This window comes from Cricetulus griseus (genome assembly GCF_003668045.3).
Source record: "Cricetulus griseus strain 17A/GY chromosome 1 unlocalized genomic scaffold, alternate assembly CriGri-PICRH-1.0 chr1_0, whole genome shotgun sequence".
NCBI lineage: Eukaryota > Metazoa > Chordata > Mammalia > Rodentia > Cricetidae > Cricetulus > Cricetulus griseus.
In genome coordinates, this window is record NW_023276806.1 from 151,806,531 (window position 1) to 151,828,875 (window position 22,345).

A 22,345-nucleotide genomic window follows, 5' to 3' on the forward strand; every position below is an offset into this window, starting at 1 on the left:
TATAAAAAGGATTATTTAGAAACTTGGTGATAGAAAGCTGAATCAAAATGTCCTTAATTTTGTTTATTACTTAGAGAGTAAAGATTATATACAGTTATTAGAACCATACAGAGAAGATTAGTATGGTCCTTGCACAAAGACATGAAAATCAGTGAAACATTCTATATTAGAAAAAAGAAGAACAAATCAAAAAGAATTGTAGTTGAGAAGACTGACTAAAAAAAACAAAAACAAAAACAAAAAAAACCCACAACCTTAATTTAAAAAAAAAAAAAAAGCCCTTAAGTAAAGCAAACACATAACCTTGAGACTGGAGAGACGGCTTTGGTTAAGAGCACTGGCTGCTTTCGCAAAGGACCCAGGTTTGGTTCCCACCACCCAATAGTGGCTCACAACTGTCTACAACTCCAGCTCCAGGAGATGTAGTGCCATCTTCTGGCCTCTGTGGATCTCCAGGCATGTATGTGGTACACAGACATACATGCAGGCAAAACACCCTACTCACAAAAAATAATAACCTTAATTTAAAATGTGTGTACTCGTCCATTGTTTTCTAAGTAGAACAGACATGGTAAATGTAAGGGCAAATATTAAACATGAAATTTTTCTCCCTTGCTGTTCTTGTGTCACCCGAGGTTGAGACAATGGTTGAACTGCTATAAGCTCTGCCCAGTACTACTCTGACAGCTTTAACATTCCATAATTTAAAAGTACAGAGTAATAAACTGGTTTGATGGTGCATCTATGTGATCCCAGTGCTTGAGAGATACACTCAGGGGGAATCAGGAGTTCAAGGTCATCTTTGCCCACAGACCAAGTGTGAGGCCAACCTAGGCTAAGTGAGACCTTGCCTCAAAAATCTAAAAGAGAAAAGAAGGAATGTAGCTGCTAGGCTGCTGGTCTGTCTCCTGCTGTGTCTGCTGGGAGCGCAGCACACAACCTAGACTGAACATGCCCACACCCCCTTGACCTCTGTGAGCTACCATCTGAGTTTACCTTTGCCTAGAATCATCATTCTTTTGCAAAGGAGAATAAAACTGTACAATTAGTAAAAACATAAGTTTCATATCTATGAAAACCGAATCAAATCATCCTTTTCTCATTACACAAAGACATAAACTTGATGTGGCCCCAGCCAAATGTGAATCTGGCCCTGTGTGCTTAGACAGTGTCTTAGCATACATTTTACTGCCTTTTCAATTTTTAGTTAATTTTTATTATATTTATGGATGTTTTGCCAGAGAGAGAGAGAGAGAGAGAGAGAGAGAGAGAGAGAGAGAGAGAGAGTGTGTGTGTGTGTGTGTGTGTGTGTGTGTTCCCGGTGTCTTCAGAGGTCAGAAAAAGATATCTGATGCCCTGGAACTGGAGTTGTAGATGCTTGTGTACTGCCCTGTGGGTGCTGGGAATCAAACCTTGGATCCTCTACAAGAGCAGGCAGTGCTCTTAACTGTTGAGCAGTCTCTGCAGTCCCTTAAGTATGTATCACAATCTGGCTTTAAACTGGGTCCTCCTTCTTTGTCTCCTCACTATATCACACCAGTGCCCACCACAACTGCCTTTGCTGCCTCTTATTCAGTTGTCCCCCAGCAAAAGTCATCTGAGAAAAGCTTGAGATCCTAACAAGCTGCTAAATGCCAACTCTCCTGCAATAGAAAGTAAGAGGCAGAGAAAGGAAAATGCACAAGGGTAAGGGGCCAAAGGCAGTGTAACACCAGGACAAGGGAGACTAGTAGAGTAGGCTTTCTGCCCACAACTGAGAAGTAGTATAGAGCTACAGTGTTTTGTTGTTTGGCAAAGTGACGTGGATTGTGCTAGGAAGGCAGAAGTTTTGTCAGTCCTTCAGGTTCTGTCTCAGTGTTCTTCAGAGTTTTATCTTGGGCCATCATTGTCCTGGTGCCCGTTTTGTCATTTTGGTTTGGGGATTGTTAAACCATCTTGGTGGATGATGGGTGCAGTGCCATGCTCTGGGGTCATGGTTATTGGTATTGGCTTGTGGCTGTGCAGTATACCAGTTTGTGCCATTTTGTATTAGCATAAGCACCATGTCCACTAGTGACTAATAAGTCAAATTTCTACAGTGGTGCCAACAGGAAACTCTGGGCCACCAGGTAGTCCCACCTGCTGTAAGGGGAAATGTTCTAAGACATCTTGTAGGCCAGATTTCAAGGACAAGTACCTGACCATGTCCTGTCTTCCCATTCTCAGGAATCCGACTCCTTTACAGACCACTGCAGCTACAGGCCAGGGCCTGTGGAAACTAAGGACTGAGGGGCTGTGGGCAGAGAATGTGCCCCAATCCTCTCGGGGAGGCAGAGCTCTGCCTATGCATGGTTCCATCTTCTTTGCTCTAACATGTCATCTTTCCCTTGTTCAGAGGTCAGCACTTTGAAGGATCTCTTTGGACTTGCCAGCAATGGTAGGCATCTTTCTATTTGGAGTGCATAGGCTTGGGATGTGCTGGGTTCAGTGGGGGCAGGGGCTAAACAGTCAGAGTTGTCGCCTTATGACCCTTCTGGGTGCTCAGATACCTTTTGTTTTTAGAACATGACCTTTCAATGGCAAAGTACAGCAGACTCCCTAAGAAGAAGGAGAACGAGAGGGTGAGTGTCCCTTCAGAGGCCTTTCACTGACCTCAGCTCCTTTTGCAACTTCCGTAGCTGTGTAGCGTTGATGCTGTGTGACAGAACTCTTCCTGTTTCCTGTGTCTGGACCTCTTCACATCCTTAAGCACCAGCTTGGAGCCACTGTAAATGCTAGTCATGTGCTGGTTGGCACCACTGTAAATGCTGGTCACGTGCTGGTTAGCTTCTGTGTGATGCTGTCAGGTTATCCGACTCCAGCTTTGCTACCACAGGCAACGGAATCTTCATGCATACAGTTCTTACTTTTATGACATGATTTCCTTAAGATAAATTATTTCCTTAGTCTACAGACTTTTGCATGAACCAAAATGTGTATGGTGTTTGGTACCTGCTGTTGTACCATTCTCTCAAAGGGCAGCGTTGGGCACTGCTCCTAGAAGGGTACTGGCTTTGCCTCATGTAGTCTTGGGGAGCAAGGTGCTGTCACTTTGGTGTTTTCATTGGAATTTCTTGTTAAGCCAAAGTGAACCTTTCTCTCTACAACTTTATGCCTGTCATTAAAATGTTTTTGATGAACAACCAAATATGTCTGAAGTTTTCTGCTCCTGCAGAATTCCTAGACCCATGGGCAACTTGAGGTTTTCTTTTCCCTTCCCCCAGGTGAAGACTGAAGTTGGGAAAGAGGTGGCATCTGCCCGCCGGAAACAACACCTGTCCTCCCTTCAGTACTACTGTGCGCTCAATGCACTACAGTACCGCAAGCGGATGGCCATGATGGAACCCTTGATAGGCTTTGCCCATGGACAGGTAGGGCAGCCCCTTCCCCATGGGAGGAAATCCGAAGCAGTGACCAGGAGAAATGGAAGCATTGTGACAGAAACAGATGTACAATATCCTGGGAGTGTTCCTGGAGCTCTGCTCTTAGGAGAGCTTCCAGTTGGGCTTGAGGCCCTATGTTCAAGAAGCTATGGCCTGATCCCAAGCTTCCTCAGGGAAGAGCCTGCCTGCCTGTCTCTCACCCAAGAAAGCCAGTCCTGGTCCTGCTTTCTTAGCTGCAGCTTTGTGCCCAGACAGTGTGGCTGCTTGTAGAGCCCCGTGTAGTGTGGGCACATTGCTTGTACAGCCTGCACTGCAGGCTCACTCCCATCCATGTTGGTAGCTGGCTTGGAGACAGGGTGCACATGTTCCTTTCCTTCTCTGCACTGGCAGGCTCACTCTGGCTGGGTCATTCTCAAATGGCATGCCTCTGAAGTTACTGCTCGTATGCTCCCTCCCGGGGCATGGGGAAATTGTGCAGTCATTTCTGAAGTGTTCCGTGCAGGATTTAACTGTTTCCTCTCTCCTCATTAGTGATCTACTGGGTCTTAAGAGACGCTCCAGTTTAAGGGTGTCAGCCCAGCTACAGTGGCACAGATGAGTGGCAGGGGCCAGCATGAGCTTTACCTGATTCCTATAGTAGGAAATTACCAATACGGAGTCAGGTAGAAATATAAGGGTATTTAATAGAAAAAAGCCTTACTTACAAAGCAAACCAGCCAGCCGGTGGTAGTCTGTACAACAAAAAGCAAAAGAAAACCAAAACCAAAAACACAGCCCCCTACTCACTCTGACCACGCCCTCACCAGCCTACTCAGGTTACCCCTGTAGCCAGCCCCTAAGAAGGCGTGGCTACAGCTTCCCCTACAGATTCCTTTTCTGTGACTGTCAACACTTATGTTGGACAAGAGAAATGCACCCAGAACTATAGTCATTTATAATCTGTAAACTGACAATGACACAGAGACAAAATGTTTCTAAGACCAGTTACCAATTTAAAACATACAGGAACATCTCTTGACTTTTGCATGCATTTTAAATTACATATATTTCAAAAGAAGTACATCATCAGCTTCACTCAGGACAGGGTGGGTCTGGGCACCTCTAAGCAGCCAACACAACTGTCTGTCTTCGTAACACAGTTGCTGCATGTTGATGGGGGAGTTCACTGAAGTCAGCTTATGCCTGCAATCTAGGCTGAATAACGACGGGTAATCCAAACTAAACCCTGCTGGGGGCTTTAGCCCTCAGCACAGCCACCCAGCTCCCTCAGAATGGGCACTGTGTTGACCCTGTCCCCTCCTTTCTCCTGGAGCTAGGCATTGCACTTTGGCCCTGACAGGTGGCAGAGTTGTTAAAAACCGTGCTCTTTGCTCTCTGTAGTCACTGCTTGTGCCCCTCCCTGGCCTGGAGCCCTTGCTTTGGGGTGATGACCCCTGCTCACTGCAGGGCTAGGAGCTTGGACAGGGAAGGTTTATATCGACTGCTTCAGAGAAAAAGCTCCAGTCAGGACAGTCTGTGGAGCTTGGTTGGTTGGTAGACAGTCTCACAGGACCCAAAGGATGTGGCCAGAAGGTTCCAATGCTCTTCACAGTCAAGGACTGTACTACCTTTCCTAGCCAAACTTTTTAAATGATTGTAAATTGGCCACAGGAAAAAAAGGATGCTTCACAGACAGTGCCCCTGGGCCTAGGAGGGCAGAACCATGCCATCGGTTGCTGGGTAGCAGGAGCATTGGGTTAGAGGACTGGGGAAAAAACTGATTTTTCATGTGCAAACTCGTTATTGAAGACACAGGACCGATAGTCCCTTCTCCGCAGAACCTTTAAACCCTCACAGAGCTGAGTTCTCTCTGCTGGTGCTCCTAATGACAGAGCTGTTGGGTGACTCAGAAGCATGTGCTTGTGCCTCAGCCCTTTCCTATCAATGTTTATGGGCCCAGCCTGTGTTAGCTCATAGTGTGCAAGTACTGCACCCAGCTGTTTGCAGGCTCACTTGGTGGAGATCACTCAGACTTCAACACCTGCCATAAGGGAGCTGTGTTGCCTCTGCGGTGGCTTCTCTGGTCCTCAAAAAACAGGCTTCAGTACTGTTATCATTTGTTTAGGTTTTCCAAAATCTCGTGTGTGTGTGTGTGTGTGTGTGTGTGTGTGTGTGTGTGTGTGTGTGTGTGTGTGTGTGTGTGTGTGTGTGTGTGTGTGTGTGTGTGTGTGTGTGTGTGTGTGTGTGTGTGTGTGTGTGTGTGTGTGTGTGTGTGTGTGTGTGTGTGTGTGTGTGTGTGTGTGTGTGTGTGTGTGTGTGTGTATACACCTGTGCACATGCATGGCCTGCATGCGGAAGTAACAGGACAATTGCAGGACTCGGTTTTTTCCTTACTTCCATCATGTGGCTCCTGCAGATCAAGCCCAGGTCATGGAGCTTGGGAGCAAGTACACTGAACCATTGCAACAGTCCTCTACAGATCCTGGAGCACATAAAATGACTCTCATATGGTTTTGACAGGTTAAGTGCTAGGTAGTGGGGCTTTGTATCCCTCTGTTCATCATGTACTTGGGATTGGATGCCACAGAGAGCTCAGAGTAACTGGAGAGCACGCCAAAGGGTTAAAACAATGCTCCAAAGTAGGTCAGCAAGGAAGGACGAGAAACCCCAGATGCTGAGCCATTGGGATGCAGAAGACTGACTTAAAAGATGAAAATTAACTGATGAGTATTGTTTGGTCATTTGACATTTCAGGGATTGAAATGGATTTACAGTGTTGATCAGAGTCAAAAGTCAGTGGGCCAGAGCATCCCTGTGTGTGTTGTCACATGGGGATAGGCCTGCGCTCTGATGATCTAAGGACAGTGATTGGTACACACGCTTTCTCTGGTTTCCTGGGACTAGAGGGAAGGACATTAAACCCTCTGATAAGACCCACTGCCCTCTTCAGGGAGAGACTTCAGTTTCTGTGCCCACTCCCCAGGCCACACTTCACTTCCAGATGAGCCAAAATAGCACATGAAAAGAATGCCCATGCTAAGTGCTTTCTGTCTTCACAACCTTGTTCACAGCTGTTCAGTCCCTGTCATCAGGCACACAAAGTGCAGTATTCACACCTGAGGTGCAGGGTTTGGAAAGGCCACCAGAGAAACAGGTTAAGCTTTTCAGATGGGCAACTGCAGACGTCTGTGATGGCCGGAAGTATTCTCCTCTCTTTCCTGTGTCTGTGTCCTTCACATGTGTTGGGCACCTTCTAAGCTTCCTGGAGTTGCAGGAAGCACCAAGTTCTTCCTTCAGCACCCAGCAGCTGCAGTTTCATTCCAACTTGACTGTTATCGTCTTGTAGGTGCCACTTTGCCGTGGGCAGAGAAAATGTCCAGCACAGAACACAGAGCAGGTGCCTCACCTGTCTTGAGCAGCTACTTGATGCCAGATCCCCTCTCATGTGGTTGGAAGAGTCTTTCGAGAGAGCCTTTAGCCCCAATTTCCCCTCTTATCATAGCCCAGGTCCACAGCTGTGTTGTGTGGCCCAGTGAGTGTGCTTATAGGCAGATGGTAGCCCTTGCATTGGGTGGCCATCTCATGCTCCATCAAATTCTGGTCCTGAGCATCTGTTATGTGGCTCATCTCCACTCAGTGCTAGAGGTAACACCTTGTAGAAGAGAAAGTTGTTCTTTGTATGTACCAAGGGTTTATTCCTTTCCTTTATTCCTCTTACCTTTCAGCAAGGTTGCCAAGGTCATCCTTCCCCACTGACAAACACACTGTGGACTTGGACATTCTTAACCAATCTGATAGAGGTGATGGAGGGGTGCTACCAGATTGCCAGCAGGAAGGGGATAACAGTCATACCAGTTGTCCCCACTCATAATTAGGAAATTCATCTATTAGCTTCTTTGTTGATGGTCCGAATACTGCCGTTGTATCTTTCAGATTAACTTTTTCAAGAGAGGAGCAGAGATGTTCTCCAAAAGTATGGACAGTTTCTTATCATCTGTTACAGACATGGTTCAGAGGTAGGCCATGGGTTCCTCTCATCTTCCCACTGAATCAGCCTTGCTGGAGCGTGGGGAAGGCTTCTGCCTTCAGAGGGTCAGTAGCGCCCCATCACCCTGTAACCCTGAGACGGTCTTTACCTAGCAGGTGAGGCGCTCCCAACATGAAAACTCCCAAGTGTTCACAGTGTCAGAATCGCCTTGGTTGATGTTTAGGTGTCACATGCTGGGAGCCCGTAAGAGAAAGGTAGATTAGCTTCCCCTCTAAGCTAATGGGATCAGCAACCAGAATTGCTCCAACTTTTGGGGAAATTGTTGAGTTATACTAGTTCATAGTAGACAAGCAAAGTGCTACACCTTCGTATTTACTTCAGCGAGCTATAGTTCCGCCACATTTCGAAAATGCCTTGACTTTCCTCGGATGGTCTTCCTGTCCCGGCTCATGCCTCTTCCTTCTTCTGCAGCCTCTATGACAAGAGCTCTGCACTGGCTCATGGACCACACATGCAGGCTAAACTGTGCATGGATATGTCACACAGTGATACCGAGCAAGACTGCTGTGTGTGTTGGGGGGCAGGATATGTTATACAGGAGGAAGAGGCAGGAAGGCCAGAGTTCAAGGCCAGCCAGGGACACATGAGGCCTGTTTCAGGACCTCTCACCCTGTACCCAAAGAGGGGATACAAAGTGAAAATAATGAATATGGAATCTTACTGCATTTGGGAAAATAAGAAAGTTTTCTTGAAGCTGTTATATTTCACATAGCTTAAGAGAGCCCAGCTGGAATTTATTCAGGCAGAAGTCCATCCAAGGCTCTGACCCTGAAGGGTAAACCCTGAACAACCAGTCCCGAACACTGGGCTCCATGGCTGAGACAGGAAGTTGTGCTCTTATGGAAAGCGAGTACACTGGGCTTACCCTGTGACCAACAGCAGGGATGCAGACAGGTCAGACTTAAGATGATGCTAGGAAGCAATTTGTGAAATCCACTTCACTTTCTCCCTTGTAATTTGTTTTGTCCCTGAGAATGTTAGAGGACAGTACAGAACCTGTTACTCTGCACAAGGGCCCATTCTCTCTCATCTCTCAAGTCTGAGTTTTGTTTTGTTTTGTAGTCAGGGCCTCATTTTGCAGCTCTGGATGGCCTCAAACTCACAGAGATCTGCTGGCCTTTGCCTCCCATGTGTTGAGATTAAAGGTGTGCATCACTATTCCTGGCAGAAAGTTAATTTTCTTAGGACTTAAATTTCATGCCAGCGAGTAAAAGTCACCATTATTCTCCAGGCATGAGGGTGTTCTGCTGCCATGTTGTATGCAGACATAGCCCAACCACAGGATGCCTCAGGCATCAGCTGGTGCTGGCACTCAATGTTTGTACTCCTATAGGAGGACACAGGTACCCTAAGTGCTCACATGTTCTCAGAACCCAGCTGATGTCCAGCAAGGGCAGCATGGTTCCCAGCCATCCTGAAGAGCTAGGGTGTTTTAGTCCGTAACCCCATGGTGATGTAGAGTCTGGTCCTTAACCCCATGGTGATGCAGGGTGTGGTCCTTAACACCATGGTGATGCAGAGCATTTGTGTCAGCTCTGGAGAGAAACGACTGAAAGCAGTTACTTTGCTACTATTTGCTTTGCAGTCCTAAGCTTCCGATTGGTTTAGGATTCTCAGCAAAGCAGCTACTAAAACCTCCCTGGATTGTGTGCCAGATGTCACACTGGTGCACATGAGCATCTCTGAGGGGACAGTCCTCTTTCAAGAAGCTACTCTTACCTGTAATTGGATTTTTCTTTGGGCTCCCAGCTCACAAATCATGACACAGGGACTTATTAAGTATGAAAACTGTGTCATAGCTTAGGCTTCTTTTAGCTAGCTTTTACAACTTAAATTAACCCATTTCTATTAATCTATGTTCTGCCCTGAGGCACGTTTCCCTCATCTGTATACTGTCCATCAGCTTTCCTGCTTCCTCCATATCTGCTTTTGTCTTTGCCTTTCTACCCAGCATCCTGTGCCTGGAAATCCTGCCTAGCAATTGGCCATTCAGCTGTTTATTAAGCCAATCAGAGTGACACTTCTTCACAGTGTACTAAAAGATTATCCACAGAAGCTGGAGAACCTCAGGGGTCTGTCTACTGCTTCCTTTAGAGCCCTGCACTGTGCTTTTCCTCTTACTCCATTCTTCACCTTGCCTGGGTGTGGCCCACACACCTTTAATCCCAGCACTTGGGAAGCATAGCCAGGTGGATCTCTGTGAGTTGAGGCCAGCCTGGTCTACATGATGAGAGAAGTACCCAGTCCATTCAAATGTCACCTTGACAACTGAGAGCAGATGGAATAGCCAAGCTGAGAGAAGAGAAAATCCTGAGGCACTGACCTTGAGAAAGTGGTCAGTGTGACTTTGCCACATGTCTGCCTGGTTCCTTCTGCCCGCCATGGTTCTGTCTTCTTGTGTAACCTCATGTGAAGTGGACTCCTTATTTCTAGTTGGCATTCTCAGATGTGTGGGTCACCTGGGAATTTCTGTCCTAGACTTTTACAACCTTCATCTGTCACCAGTAGAGTCTGGTGAGGCCAAAAGAATAGCTCCTGTTTGAGGTAAAAGTCCCAAGTTTTCTGCACACCACCATACAGCATGTGAAGCCAGTGCTGTCACATCAGAACCTGGTCACTGGCCCCTTTCCTTAGGGTCTTTGGTAGGTTGCCTGTGTGTTACCTTGAGGATGGGTTCCCAGAGCGGTCTCTATGATCTGTGTTAGCAGATCTGAGCATGGTACCTTGAACCAGTTCTATCTTACAACAGTAGGCATACACCACTTTTGCTAATGTGGCTTTCTGGTCATACATAGAGGGCAGAGAGCTGTGCTACATGGGAAGCTGGTAGCTCCATCTGTGATGTAGGAAGCATCAGTGGCATTGTGGCTTAGGAGTGATGAGTTGGCCTGTGGAGAGTGACTGACCTGGAACCTTCTGTCTTAAGCATTCAGGTGGAACTGGAAGCCGAGGCAGACCAGATGCGGGTGTCCCAGCAGGAGTTGCTTTCAGTAGATGAATCTGTTTACACTCCGGACATTGATGTGGCCACACCACAGATCAACAGGAACCTCATCCAGAAGGCTGGCTACCTCAATCTCAGAAAGTGAGAATGCCATGTAGCCTTTGCTAAACTCAGCTTTCCCCGGGAGATGACCCTAGAAGCTTTCTCATGTGACCAGTAAGGCTCGTGGGTAATGGTGAGCCACAACCCTGAATGTGGGAAGCTTCTGGGGCCCAAGTTCCAAGCTACACTAAGACAAAGCTAAAAACTGAGCCCTAAGAACCTGGAGCCAGTGCCTTGGACTCCAGGTGCTGCAGGCCACCCTTGTCATTTAAATGTTGTCATTCCAGGCTATTTAGAGTTATAGCCCTTGGGCCCTGCTGGCTGAAAGATAAGAGCATTGCAGTAGAGACCCATGCTGAGGCAAGGAGCCAGAGTCAGTTAGATCTCTCCAGATTGAATTATACCTGTCTCAATCATGTCTTTAAATGTCTATCTGGAATAAAAGATATAGAAGGTTTAATTGCTTCTAAGACCCCAAGAGGCTGCAGCTGTCATGTGTGGAACACACTGGTATTGGTGAATGACTCCTACTTCACTGCTGTTGAATAAGATTCTAGTGTATGTGGGGCCCTCCAATGCTAGCAGTTGCCCAAAAAAAAAAAAAAAAACCTAATTATTGGAGCAAGACGCATAGTGCCTTGTGCGTAGTTGCTATTTAGTAAATAGTAAACCATGTCTATCACTAGGCTTATCTGAGGACTTGCCAACTTCTTTTCTGTGGGTAAAGCCTCTCCCAGGCCTGTCAGTGTGAGACTGTAAGCTCAATGTCCCCATAGTTCTATAGGACAAAAAAAAAAAAAAAAAAAAAAAAAAAAAAAACACACACACACACAAGCAAAAAAAGCTACTCCCCAGTTTTGACATGTTTGCTAAGAAGTTGCATTTTCCTCTCGTATACAGTCCACCCAATGAGGATGTCCTCCAGTCAAAGCCCCCAGGATCAGGAGAGAGGCAATGTAATCCTGATGACTGGTACAATCAGAGCAGTTTGGTTCTACATCCTAGAGAAATGACACAGGTTTCAACCCCCAGTAGTGATGGGCAGATTCTAGTTAGGGTTGGTGGGTTTGCAAGCCAACAGTAGGCATATGTGCTTGCATAGCTGGCAATGGTGCTGTCATTCCTCACGGTAACAGAGCTGTCTTCCCTGTGACTCAAGCTAAACTCTTTCTGCCGCTAGTCAGTTTCAAAATTTTATTCTAATGCAGACATTTCTAAAATGTGCCAGTTCCTAAGAACAGGTAGCATGGTATGGAGGGGCTGTTCCCATGTCCTACTGCTTATGGACATTCACATGCAATTTCCACAGCAAGACGGGACTGGTCACCACCACATGGGAGAGGCTGTACTTCTTCACCCAAGGCGGGAACCTCATGTGCCAGCCCAGGGGAGCCGTGGCTGGAGGCTTGATTCAGGACCTGGACAACTGCTCTGTGATGGCAGTGGATTGTGAAGACCGACGATACTGCTTCCAGATCTCCACACCCAGTGGAAAACCGTATGCCTCGTGTCTTATTTGGGAGGACAGTATAGGAATCGCCCCTACTGAAGGCTGCTAGCTCTAGTTCCCATGTGCCAGTCATCCATGGGAGAGGCCACATTGCAGGTCTTGTTCTTCCCAAGGATGGTTTTATGTTCTCTGTAAACAGATGCAGTGACCACTGGAACCCAGCTCACCTTATTCAGGAGCCCCCATGAGGATCCAGCTGTGTCTTGGGAGGAAAGATGATGTGTACAAGACAGATGTAGCAGGTGCTTCCCAGCAGAGATCTGAGAGAAAGCTGGGAGTCCTGTTTCAGGGCAAGGCTAAGGAGAGCAGGCAGGAAACTGTCCAACAGGACCATTTTACATCTGGGACAGGAAGTGTGAGCAGTACATTTTCTACAGAAGTCATTTAGCCACACTATCCCCACACCTTGAGACCTTATGGATCCAAAGGTCATACCTGAAAATGTAGCCTGGGTTATCACAGTAGGTCCCATCCCAGTGGTTACCATCTTGTGTAGAACAGTGGATTCAGTTTTAGGGTTCTCAATCCTAGGAAATACCTCAGGCTTTGCCTGCTTGGAGAGTGGTAGTGGGAATGGGGGGAGCCTATGGGCCATCCCTTCCCCAAGTTAGTAGAGCAGTTAGGCAGTTCTTCCTCTGATAATGGCCAGTGGCTCAGGACTAAGATGCCCAGATTCTAGTGGTCCCAGGTAGTTCTAAACACCCCTGGGCCTGAATCTTCCCAGATACAGAGATGACATCTGTGTTCCCTCTGCCACAGAGAGCCCCTGAAAGAACTAAGGCCATCAGAAAGGTGGAATGCCTTCAGTATACAGACTTTGAATGCTTTGATACATGCTAGGTCCTCCCTCAAAGAAAGCTGGAGCAGGGGCGGGTAATATCTTGGTGCCTTGGATCATTTAAGAAGAACATCAAGACAGTTCTTACTGTAGTCTAGTACTGTAGTCCTAGACTAGATGATCCAAGTCCAGCCTTCTCATATAGAGAACAAGGCTTAGAGATAATGTGGAAGGTTCAAGCCTACAGCCCCGTTTCCCTTGCATCCCATGCTGCTTTCCTGATGCCAAGTTGTTCTAATGAACATTTCCTGGGTCCCAACCTGGGGAAGCACTGATGCTATCTTGTTTGTTTCAGGGGAATAATTCTCCAGGCAGAGAGCAGAAAGGAATACGAAGAGGTAAAGCTTTGTCTGTCCTACCTCTGTTCTCCTGTGTTGAGGAACTGGGATTCAGTATTCTTTCTAATGTCCTCCACAGTGGATATGTGCAATAAACAACATCTCCAGGCAGATCTACCTGACAGACAACCCAGAGGTAATTAATACCTGCCTGCACTCCACCTGCAAGGTAGGCATCCCTTCCTGGACTGAGCCTGTGTGTCCTGTGGCTTACATGTAGGCAGTAGCCATCAAGCTGAACCAGACGGCTCTTCAGGCAGTGACTCCAATTACAAGCTTTGGGAAAAAACAAGAAAGCTTTTGCTCCAGGTAACTAAAGGATAAGGAAAAACTACCAAACTGTGTTAGGAATTTGAAATGAGTTGTTCTTAACCTTCACAACCCCCAAGGATTCCATAGCACCCTGTGTGGGACCAGAAATAGTAATATGCCCATATCCACAGCAGACGAGGGGTGGAGCCAGTATTCAAACTAACTTAAGTGTCCCTGTTGAGGTCCACAGGGCCAGACCTTAGTACAACAGACATACACCTTGTCAGCCCCTCAGCACTGTAACCCTAGTCACCTTCTGTGTGTCCATGTTACTGGCTGAGCCTTTCCTGCACATTTCCTTTCACATGTGTATGTATCTACTAAGTTTTTACTTACATTACTACATTGTCATAATTCTTGTAGTAGGTCTACCAGTTCTTTGTTAGCATTGAGTATTGACCTGTCTGTTTGCTGTTTTGTTGGGATGTGGGGTGAGGTCATCACATTATACCACCTGGGCTGGCCTCAGAGTTCCAGCAGACCTCCTTGCCTTGGCCTCCCAAGTGCTGGAATTCTGGGCATCCTCTGTCAATCTGGTTTTGCTATTTTCATTAACTGAATATGCATACAGCTTTTCCTTTGGGTACTGTTTACAGATGTATTCTAGGATGCCTACATTTGTCTCAATGGGAGTTTTCAAGCAGTTAACTAGGTAGTAGAAGGAAGTCTTACTTGTGTTAATGGCATCAAGGGGCATATTAAAATCAATTCTATTTGTTTCTTTTAGTGGCATGGTAGAAAGAACTCCATCAGATGTTCTACAAATACTTAATGGTCTAAAAGGAAGTGCTTAGAAAACTCTTTAATTATGTAGCTTCCTGGGGTTCATGCACTTGGCATTAGGTACTTGAGAAAGGGTGGTAGGTAAGGCCACTAGATACATTTGAGTCATTGTAAAAGTCTTGGTACTCCCCACTCAGAAATTACAGGCAGTGGGACGGAACTGGAGGGATTGAGAAATGAGGTGACAGTCAGAACCAGGTTTACAGAAATCATTCTGCATCATCCATAGGATGAACTGGATAGGAGGGGTCGGTGGAGCAACAGGACTGTCTCCAAGCTGTGTATTTGTTTCTAGTCACATTTCACTGTCACATAACCATTGCAGTTTCCATACAGTATTCAGTTATTGCCAGGTTTGAGAAACCAGAAAACGTTGATATAAAAATAACAAGTGAAAAGATCACCTAGGACTTATGGTCCAGGTGCTGTAAGGAACAGAAATGTTGTAACATCACATGCCCTTTGAAGGAGTTTGCACTATACCGTAAAGATTTCTTTTTTGTTTTTTTGTTTTTCAAGACAGGGTTTCTCTGTGTAGCTTTGGAGCCTATCCTGGCATTCGTTCTGGAGACCAGGCTGGCCTCGAACTCACAGAGATCCGCCTACCTCTGCCTCCCGAGTGCTGGGATTAAAGGCATGCGCCACCAACACCTGGCTACCTTAAGGATTTTTATAAAGTTAAATCACAGCATTTTAACAGTGTAGGACAGGCTACAAGGGGGGTGCACTGCTTTTATTGATGTCTCTATAGATACATGTGGGCCACAGTACAGTGCTTAGGAGGCTGTGACTTACTGAGAAGTTATCACAGAATTCAGAGAAGGTACAGCTGGCTTAGTTGGTGGAAATTTGAGCTGCTTGAGGGAGAGTTGGAATTGTGCTATACAGAAACAAGAACACATAGTATGTTTGCTGTCTCAAGTGGACGGTGTATTGGGTGAGTGGAAAGGAGGGGTGTTTTAGGTAATTACAGCCAGGTTGCAATGAAATGTCAGGTCCAGATGTTTGTTCTTTCAGCTAACATGTTTCCAATACCTACTGTGTCAGTGTATAAATGTGAGCTGCCCACAGTTTCAAGTCTTAAGTCCTAACACTGCCCGGAATGTTCAGCAATAGAGGGACTGGAGGTAGTAAAGAGGTGAAGGGCTTTAGCCAAGGATGCAAAGTTGAATCAAGCTTATTTGTAGAATGGACTGAGAATGGTTGAAGGCTCCCTCATATTTCAATATGTAAAAGTAGTATCAGCATTAAACAAGTGACTAAATTTATTCAATTTTCTTCTCTTTTATATTTTAGTCAAAACATGAGAAATTCAGACACAGAGAATGACAAGATTGTTCCCAAAGCAGCAGGCAGAGTTCCTGAAACAGAGGAACTGATTGCACCTGGGACACCCATTCAGTTTGATATTGTACTTCCTGCAACAGAATTCCTTGACCAGAACAGGGGCAGCAGGTATGACCTGAGGGAGCTAGCTGTCTGGGAAAGTGAAAGCCACTTTGTCTTTACTCACCCACCACCAAACACTACTACTCTGACCTAAGGGTACAAGTGTGGCACTCTTGGCAGCCCGCCCCCCACCTCTGTCAGGACTGCTGACATCTGGCTGTTCTCCTAGGCGTACCAACCCTTTTGGCGAGATGGAGGATGAGTCATTCCCTGAAGCAGAAGGTAAGTGTCAAGTCTTGTTTTCTTACTCATTGACCCCTGGGGGTGAGAGGTCTTGTGCTAGAGCTAAGGTGTAATATAGGAATTCAGATTTGACCCTCCAGTATGTTCTAGGAAAACCTGGACAGAGGGGAAGGGTCTTAGTTTTTGCCATACATGCCCCTTCCTGCCCAGAAAATGATCACATCTAAATATAAAGTAGATTTTCAAAGAGGAAACAATGGTCATAATTAAAATAGAATCTTGAGAGCTGAGATGGTAGCAAACATCTGTAATTATCTTTAGGGAGGCTGAGACAGGAGGATTACTGAGCGCAAGGCCTAATTCAGTTAAGCATAATTTGAAATCTTAGACTGTCAGTAGGATGGAACTCTTTCCAATGACTCCCCTTATGTTTAATAATACTTAAGAATTTGCAGAGGACAAGAAATAGCTGGAAAGATGGCTCAGGGATCATTTGCTGCTCTTACAGAAGACCTAGGGTTCAGTTCAATTCCCATTATCCACATGGCAGTTCATAACCATTTGTAACCCCAGTCTAGAAGATACAACACCCTCTTCTAGACTCTACATGCACCAGACATGCAGAGGTGCACATACATATACACATAAAATTATATTTTAAATTTGCACAAACAGAGCTGGAGAGAGGACTCAGCAGTTAAGAGCATTTAGTGTTCTTGTAGAGGACCCCAAATTGGGTTTGGTTCTCAGCACCTATGTAGCCCGCTTATGACTGCCTGTAACTCCAACTCAGGGATGTGATACCATCTCTGGCTTCCACAGGCATATACATGGTGCATACATACATGCAAGCAAAACCTTATATAAATGTAAAATAAACCTTAAAAAAAATTAGGGTAAACAGAACTGAAAAGGGTGACAGAGGAGTCACTGAGTTAAAGACCAACCTAGTCTACATAGCATGACCCTGCCTCAAATAAATAAAACTATAAATCAAAAGAAACTCCAGACCTAGGTTCAGTGGAGCATGCCTTTAATCCCAGCACTAGGGAGGCAGAAGCAGGCTGATCTCATTGAGTTCAAGGTCAGCCTGCTCTACAGAGCGAGTTCCAGGACAGCCAGGCTACACAGAGAAACCTTGTCTCAGACAAACAAGTGACTAAGACCCAGCCAGGTCTTCCCCTGCTCTCAGGCTCCTGGTGTTGGTTGTATGTCAGCATGTTAATGTGATCCTGAGTGGAGTGTGTTCTCTTGCAGATTCTCTTTTGCAGCAGATGTTCATCGTTCGGTTTTTGGGATCAATGGCAGTTAAGACAGACCACACTACAGAAGTGATTTATGAAGCAATGAGACAAGTACTGGCTGCTCGAGCTATTCATAACATCTTCCGAATGACGGAATCCCATCTGATGGTTACCAGTCAAACTCTGAGGTACCTTCAGTTCACTTCAGACCTGATTGCCTGTGTAAGGAATATTTACCCATGTGCAATGGTAGTGCTAATGTTTCTACTTACATCCTTTATGCACATGGATATTTAGAATAAAAGATACATTCTTAGCAAGAACTGGTTGGGTGTAACCAGCATATGGGAGACTGGAGCAGGACTGAAGCCGGAAAGAACCCTGTTTTAAGATTCCTATTATTAGGCAGGTGTGGTGGAACACATCTTTAATCCCATTACTCGGGAGGCAGAGGCAGGCAGATCTGAGTTCGAGGCCAGCCTGGTCTACAGAGTGAGTCCCAGGACAGCCAGCATTGCTATACAGAAAAACCCTGTCTTGAAACAACAACAACAACAAACAAGAAATAAAAGATTCCTGTTGTTAGTGATTATAGATGGAGTACTCCTTACCTGTTTTTTTTTGTTTTTTTTTTTTTTTTTCAAATTTTTACATCAGATAGCTTGGGGATGGGGCCCAAATTTACACGTAAGATTTGTGCTCTACACAAATAGCCTACGAGCAATGTTACTGTACACAGTATGTTTAATTATCTTGTACAAGAAACAAGGGTTCATAGTGTGGACTTTTCACTGTGGTATCATATCCACACATTTCCAATTAGAGTTTTCAGATTAGGTTGTCCATCCTACTAAGCAGGTGCCCATGAAGTCAGGCTCCAAGCACAGGCTTAGAGTCAATCTGCAGCCACAGAACATACGATGCCTACTTATCTGGAACAGATATGTTTCTAGCATCAGTGGGATGCACTTGTAATCCTATGTTTTTAGCTTCATTACATGTCTAACTGGTAACAGATACTGAATTCAGTCAGTTTCACCTGTCTCTTCTCAATCTTCTCAGTGTGGTTGGTGGACTTCTATGGGTCATTAAATCTCAATGAGCTGGCAGCAGGCTCCCTAGATCCTGCCCCATGCAACCACACCTGGCTTTGAACATGGATGCTGGGGGTTGTCACAGAGCAACTGCTCTTATCCACTGCACCATTCCCAGATCCCTTAGTGGCCTTTAGAGGCATAACCACCACCGGTTATTCAAAACCCTTCACTGCCCTCTCACCATTCCTTCTTTTTCTCAGAGTGACATGTTGGAAAGTGTTTCAGTACTTCAGGGCAATTAAAGTTGCTGGTTAGTGTCTATATGGAAGACGGTCACACAGGACACAATCCACCCATGTTCTATAGACCTCAGAACTACAGAAACCAATGCTGAATCCCACGGACTTATGTTCTATTTGCTGTGGAAGCTTCCAGACCTGGTACCTTGGTTTTAACACACCAGTTCAGCAAAGATAGAAAACACACCCCAGGTTCACCTAGGACTGTCATGTTTCCCTGAACCAGGCCTTGCTTTTCATATATGGGACATTAGTATGATTTCACGGTGACCTATAAACTCTTCTGAGGGTGTGTGACCAACGTGTGTAATAGTGAGTCTCTTACAATTTCAGGTTGATAGACCCTCAGACTCAAGTGTCAAGGGCCTGTGTAAGTACCTGCTACGTCTTAATGTTTACGATTACACCTCATTTCTCCTCTGCCCCTGGAGACCCAGCCCAGGCATATGATAATTTGCCAAGTTGCATGACTGTCCTGTCCCCTATAATACAGCCTTCTTCAACTCTTCCATAGAGAACAGTTAAGCTGGTTTTAAGTTACAGTTGTATGGTTATTCATTCTGTCCCCTGTCCTGTCTCCCTCACCTCCGCAAGTTTGAACTTACCAGTGTCACACAGTTTGCTGCTCATCAAGAAAACAAAAGACTGGTTGGCTTTGTCATCAGATTACCGGAGTCCACAGGAGAAGAGTCCCTGAGCACGTACATTTTTGAAAGCAACTCAGAAGGCGAAAAGGTGTCTTGTCTGTCTGTCAGTCTCTTCCCTCCTACACACCTTTGTAAGGCTGTCTTTAATGGGCATGGGGTTTCACTATCCTTCTGAATATCTATCTGGTTAATTATACATGTCTCTATCCAGACATTCAGACAGTAATACCTTCTGGGAAGGTCCCACCTAAAAATAACAACCCTAATAGCTAGATATAATTGTTTAGCATCATGAAATGCTAAAATGCACCTTTTTTCTTTTAAAGCAGTGGTTCTCAACGTTCCAGATGCCGTGACCCTCTACTACAGTTCCTCATGTTGTGGTGACTTCCAACTATAAAATTACTTTTGTTGCTACTTATAACTAATTTTGCTGTTAGGATTCATAATGTATCTGTTTTCCAGTGGTCTTAGATGACCCCTGTGAAAGGGTTGTTTGGCCCCCTCATGGGTCAAGACCCACATGTTGAGAACCACTGTTTTAAACAAATTAAAGCAGAAGTTACCATAGAAAACAGTCTCAGAGGAAACCAAGGAAAGAACATCAAACAGTTCTTTTTTCAGGATTTCTCAAAACCAGCCCTTCCACCAAGTACTTGATTTACCAGTGTGTACATGAACATGCAGGGGGAACACCCTGCTAAAACTGTATACAGCAGAATGACTTACGTCTTTTTCACTTACCTGGGTATTTCTGTTATGTCCAAATAGTGCCTTTGAACAAGACTCCTGCAGCTAGAGTCTGTCTTATCTTGGGTGTTAGCAGACAGCAGCCTCACTGTTCCTCATATCACACTGTTTCTATGATGTCACCTCTGATTACCTTTGCCAAACACCATTTCTCTTGTCTTTTACAGATATGTTATGCTATTAATTTGGGGAAAGAAATTATTGAGGTTCAAAAGGTAAGATGCATTTTAGCATTGGTTTGGTAACTACTCAAAAGACATTTTAAGACTCAAAAAGAAAGCTCATACTCATTTTGTGCTGTTTTGGATTTCTCTCAAGCTTTCTAACAAGACGCATATAAGCAGGTGACTGCATCTGGTAACACACCTTCCTTCGTAACAGAATAGCACTGCTGCAGCTTCAGCTTTACTGACTTTCTTGCTTGCATTCAAACTGGCTAGAGTTCTTCTCTTTCAAATCCAATACCCAATACCCAATTCAAACTTCAAAGTACTTCAAAGTACTTATCACTTGCACTACCACCTAGTTCCAGGCCTGGCAGCACTGACAACCATCAACCAGGAACTTACAGAAATGAACAGAAACCTCCATGTAATTCAACAGCTTACAATCTTCCATTGATCAGTCATTTTTAAGCTTTAGTCTCCCCATGGGGGCAGGAGTGCTACAAATTAGAATGTGATGTTCTAGGTCAGCAGTGCACACACTTGCCACAAAGAACCTTTCCTTAGGCTTGTTGCAGTCTGATTATTCAATTCCACTGTTGTACAAAAGGAACCATGAGCAATATGAAGACAAACATACACAGTGGGCTCCTGCACAGCTTTTGCCAACTCCGTGCACGCACGCAGGCGCACACAAGTGACTTAATGATGTGGAAGACAAGTTTTATGAAGGGGTTGCCCATAGACTCTGGAGGAAGATGATTATAAATGGGGTACATTACTCAGTCCCTTGAGTTTCTTCAGATGAATGAGGCTATAGCAAACACTGAAGGCCAAGCCACAGGGTTTAAGTGCATCTTAAGCTTTTTCTTTTTTCCCTCTCTTACACTCTCTTAACTTCAGGATCCAGAAGCACTGGCTCAATTAATGCTGTCTATACCACTAACCAATGATGGAAAGTATGTACTGTTAAACGATCAACCAGATGACACTGGCGGCAGTCCAAGTGACAACAGAGGCGCAGAATCTGAAGCATAACTCACTTGGGCATCGGGGGTCGGAGTGCTTGGGAAGAGAGCCACCTCCTTAAGGGGTTTTCAACTTCTCTGACGTACAGGCACACTGACCTGATTTCAGAATGCTGACAGTCACATGTGGAATGTACCCTTGGATGCCTTGACACAGACACTTGGGAGGGAAACAGTAAGAAATGGTACCCAGCTACAAATGCTATTTTAGGTGCTTTGTGGTAAGTCTTTGTTTCAGACTGTACTGTTGAGCACCCAGAATGAGAACTATAAAAATGCATTGTTCACTTTATTTGGATGACATCACTTCAGTCTCTACAATCCTTTTTTAAAATGGTAAAACCCTGGATTTTCAGTTTGTTAAATACTAAATAGTTCCTATTAATATGGTCTATTTTTGTATTTTACATAGTTTTTAAGTGCCTGTCATTCTAAAGATGTATTTATAACCACTTATCTGCCTGGACCTCATGGCACTGCTGTGCAGAGACAGTAAGTGTTCTCAACTGGACCTTTCTGAAGCATCTTTCATTAGAAGCTTCAGGTCCTCTTAGAGTGGCTGCTTTTTGTGGCTATTCACCGTAAAGAAGGGACAGCTCTACTAGTTCCTGTTTCTTCTGAGCCAGACCTTCCTCAAAGGACCAATTACTTTCAGAACTCACTTGAGGCTCAGCTGTCAGTGGGGCTCGGGGTGAAGTTCCTGTTTTTACCTTGATGTTTCTGGTTCCTAGAGTCCCAGACCAATTGCCAACCCTGCTAATTATGAAACAGAGATAAAGATCTTGAAATCTTGCAACGTACTTAATTGTAACCAACTTCATCAACTTATCTTTGTAATAATTTAGCAATAAAAATGTACTGTTTTATCTCTTTCTTTGCTTACTATGGTTAGCCCAGTCTGGACCTGCAGTCCTGCTTCTGACTAAATACTGGGGTTACACAGGTGTCATCATGCCTGGATGTGAGTGACAGTGGCACACCTAAATTTTTGACACTCAGGGCCGAAGGAAGATGAGTTCAAGGCCAGCTTGGGTTATGTATGAACTTTAAAGCAGCCCAAACTAAACTATAAAATCCTGTACCAAAAAACACACAGGGCTTTCAGGTGGTGGTAGTGCATGCCTTTAATCCCAGCACTTGGGAGACAGAGGCAGGCAGACCTCTGAGATTGAGTCCAACTTGGTCTACTGAGCAAGTTCTAGGAAAGGCTTCAAAGCTACAGGGAAACCCTGTCTCGGAAACACACACACACACACACACACACACACACACCCACACACACCCACACA

At 45.2% G+C, this 22,345-nt stretch overlaps 1 protein-coding gene and 1 pseudogene across 2 annotated transcripts in view; both read left to right on the forward strand.

Annotated features, from left to right (window-relative positions):
* The window catches only part of Appl2 (adaptor protein, phosphotyrosine interacting with PH domain and leucine zipper 2), a 42,729-nt gene extending 20,803 nt beyond the window's left edge, over positions 1 to 21,926 (forward strand). Inside the window, exons 6-21 of one of the 2 annotated variants that reach the window (XM_027392514.2) lie at positions 2,375 to 2,416; positions 2,542 to 2,600; positions 3,243 to 3,389; positions 7,314 to 7,396; positions 10,355 to 10,513; positions 11,784 to 11,972; positions 13,118 to 13,160; positions 13,240 to 13,296; positions 13,381 to 13,469; positions 15,552 to 15,710; positions 15,874 to 15,926; positions 17,145 to 17,319; positions 18,801 to 18,837; positions 19,062 to 19,202; positions 20,032 to 20,079; positions 20,932 to 21,926. In XM_027392514.2, the coding sequence (XP_027248315.1) occupies positions 2,375 to 2,416; positions 2,542 to 2,600; positions 3,243 to 3,389; positions 7,314 to 7,396; positions 10,355 to 10,513; positions 11,784 to 11,972; positions 13,118 to 13,160; positions 13,240 to 13,296; positions 13,381 to 13,469; positions 15,552 to 15,710; positions 15,874 to 15,926; positions 17,145 to 17,319; positions 18,801 to 18,837; positions 19,062 to 19,202; positions 20,032 to 20,079; positions 20,932 to 21,066 (1,616 nt within the window). In that variant the 3' untranslated portion in view covers positions 21,067 to 21,926. The remainder of the gene's footprint in view (positions 1 to 2,374; positions 2,417 to 2,541; positions 2,601 to 3,242; positions 3,390 to 7,313; positions 7,397 to 10,354; positions 10,514 to 11,783; positions 11,973 to 13,117; positions 13,161 to 13,239; positions 13,297 to 13,380; positions 13,470 to 15,551; positions 15,711 to 15,873; positions 15,927 to 17,144; positions 17,320 to 18,800; positions 18,838 to 19,061; positions 19,203 to 20,031; positions 20,080 to 20,931) is intronic. The other variant, XM_027392515.2, reaches the window with a different exon arrangement.
* Positions 78 to 171, forward strand: LOC113833048 (annotated as a pseudogene).
* Positions 21,927 to 22,345: the final 419 nt, after the last annotated feature.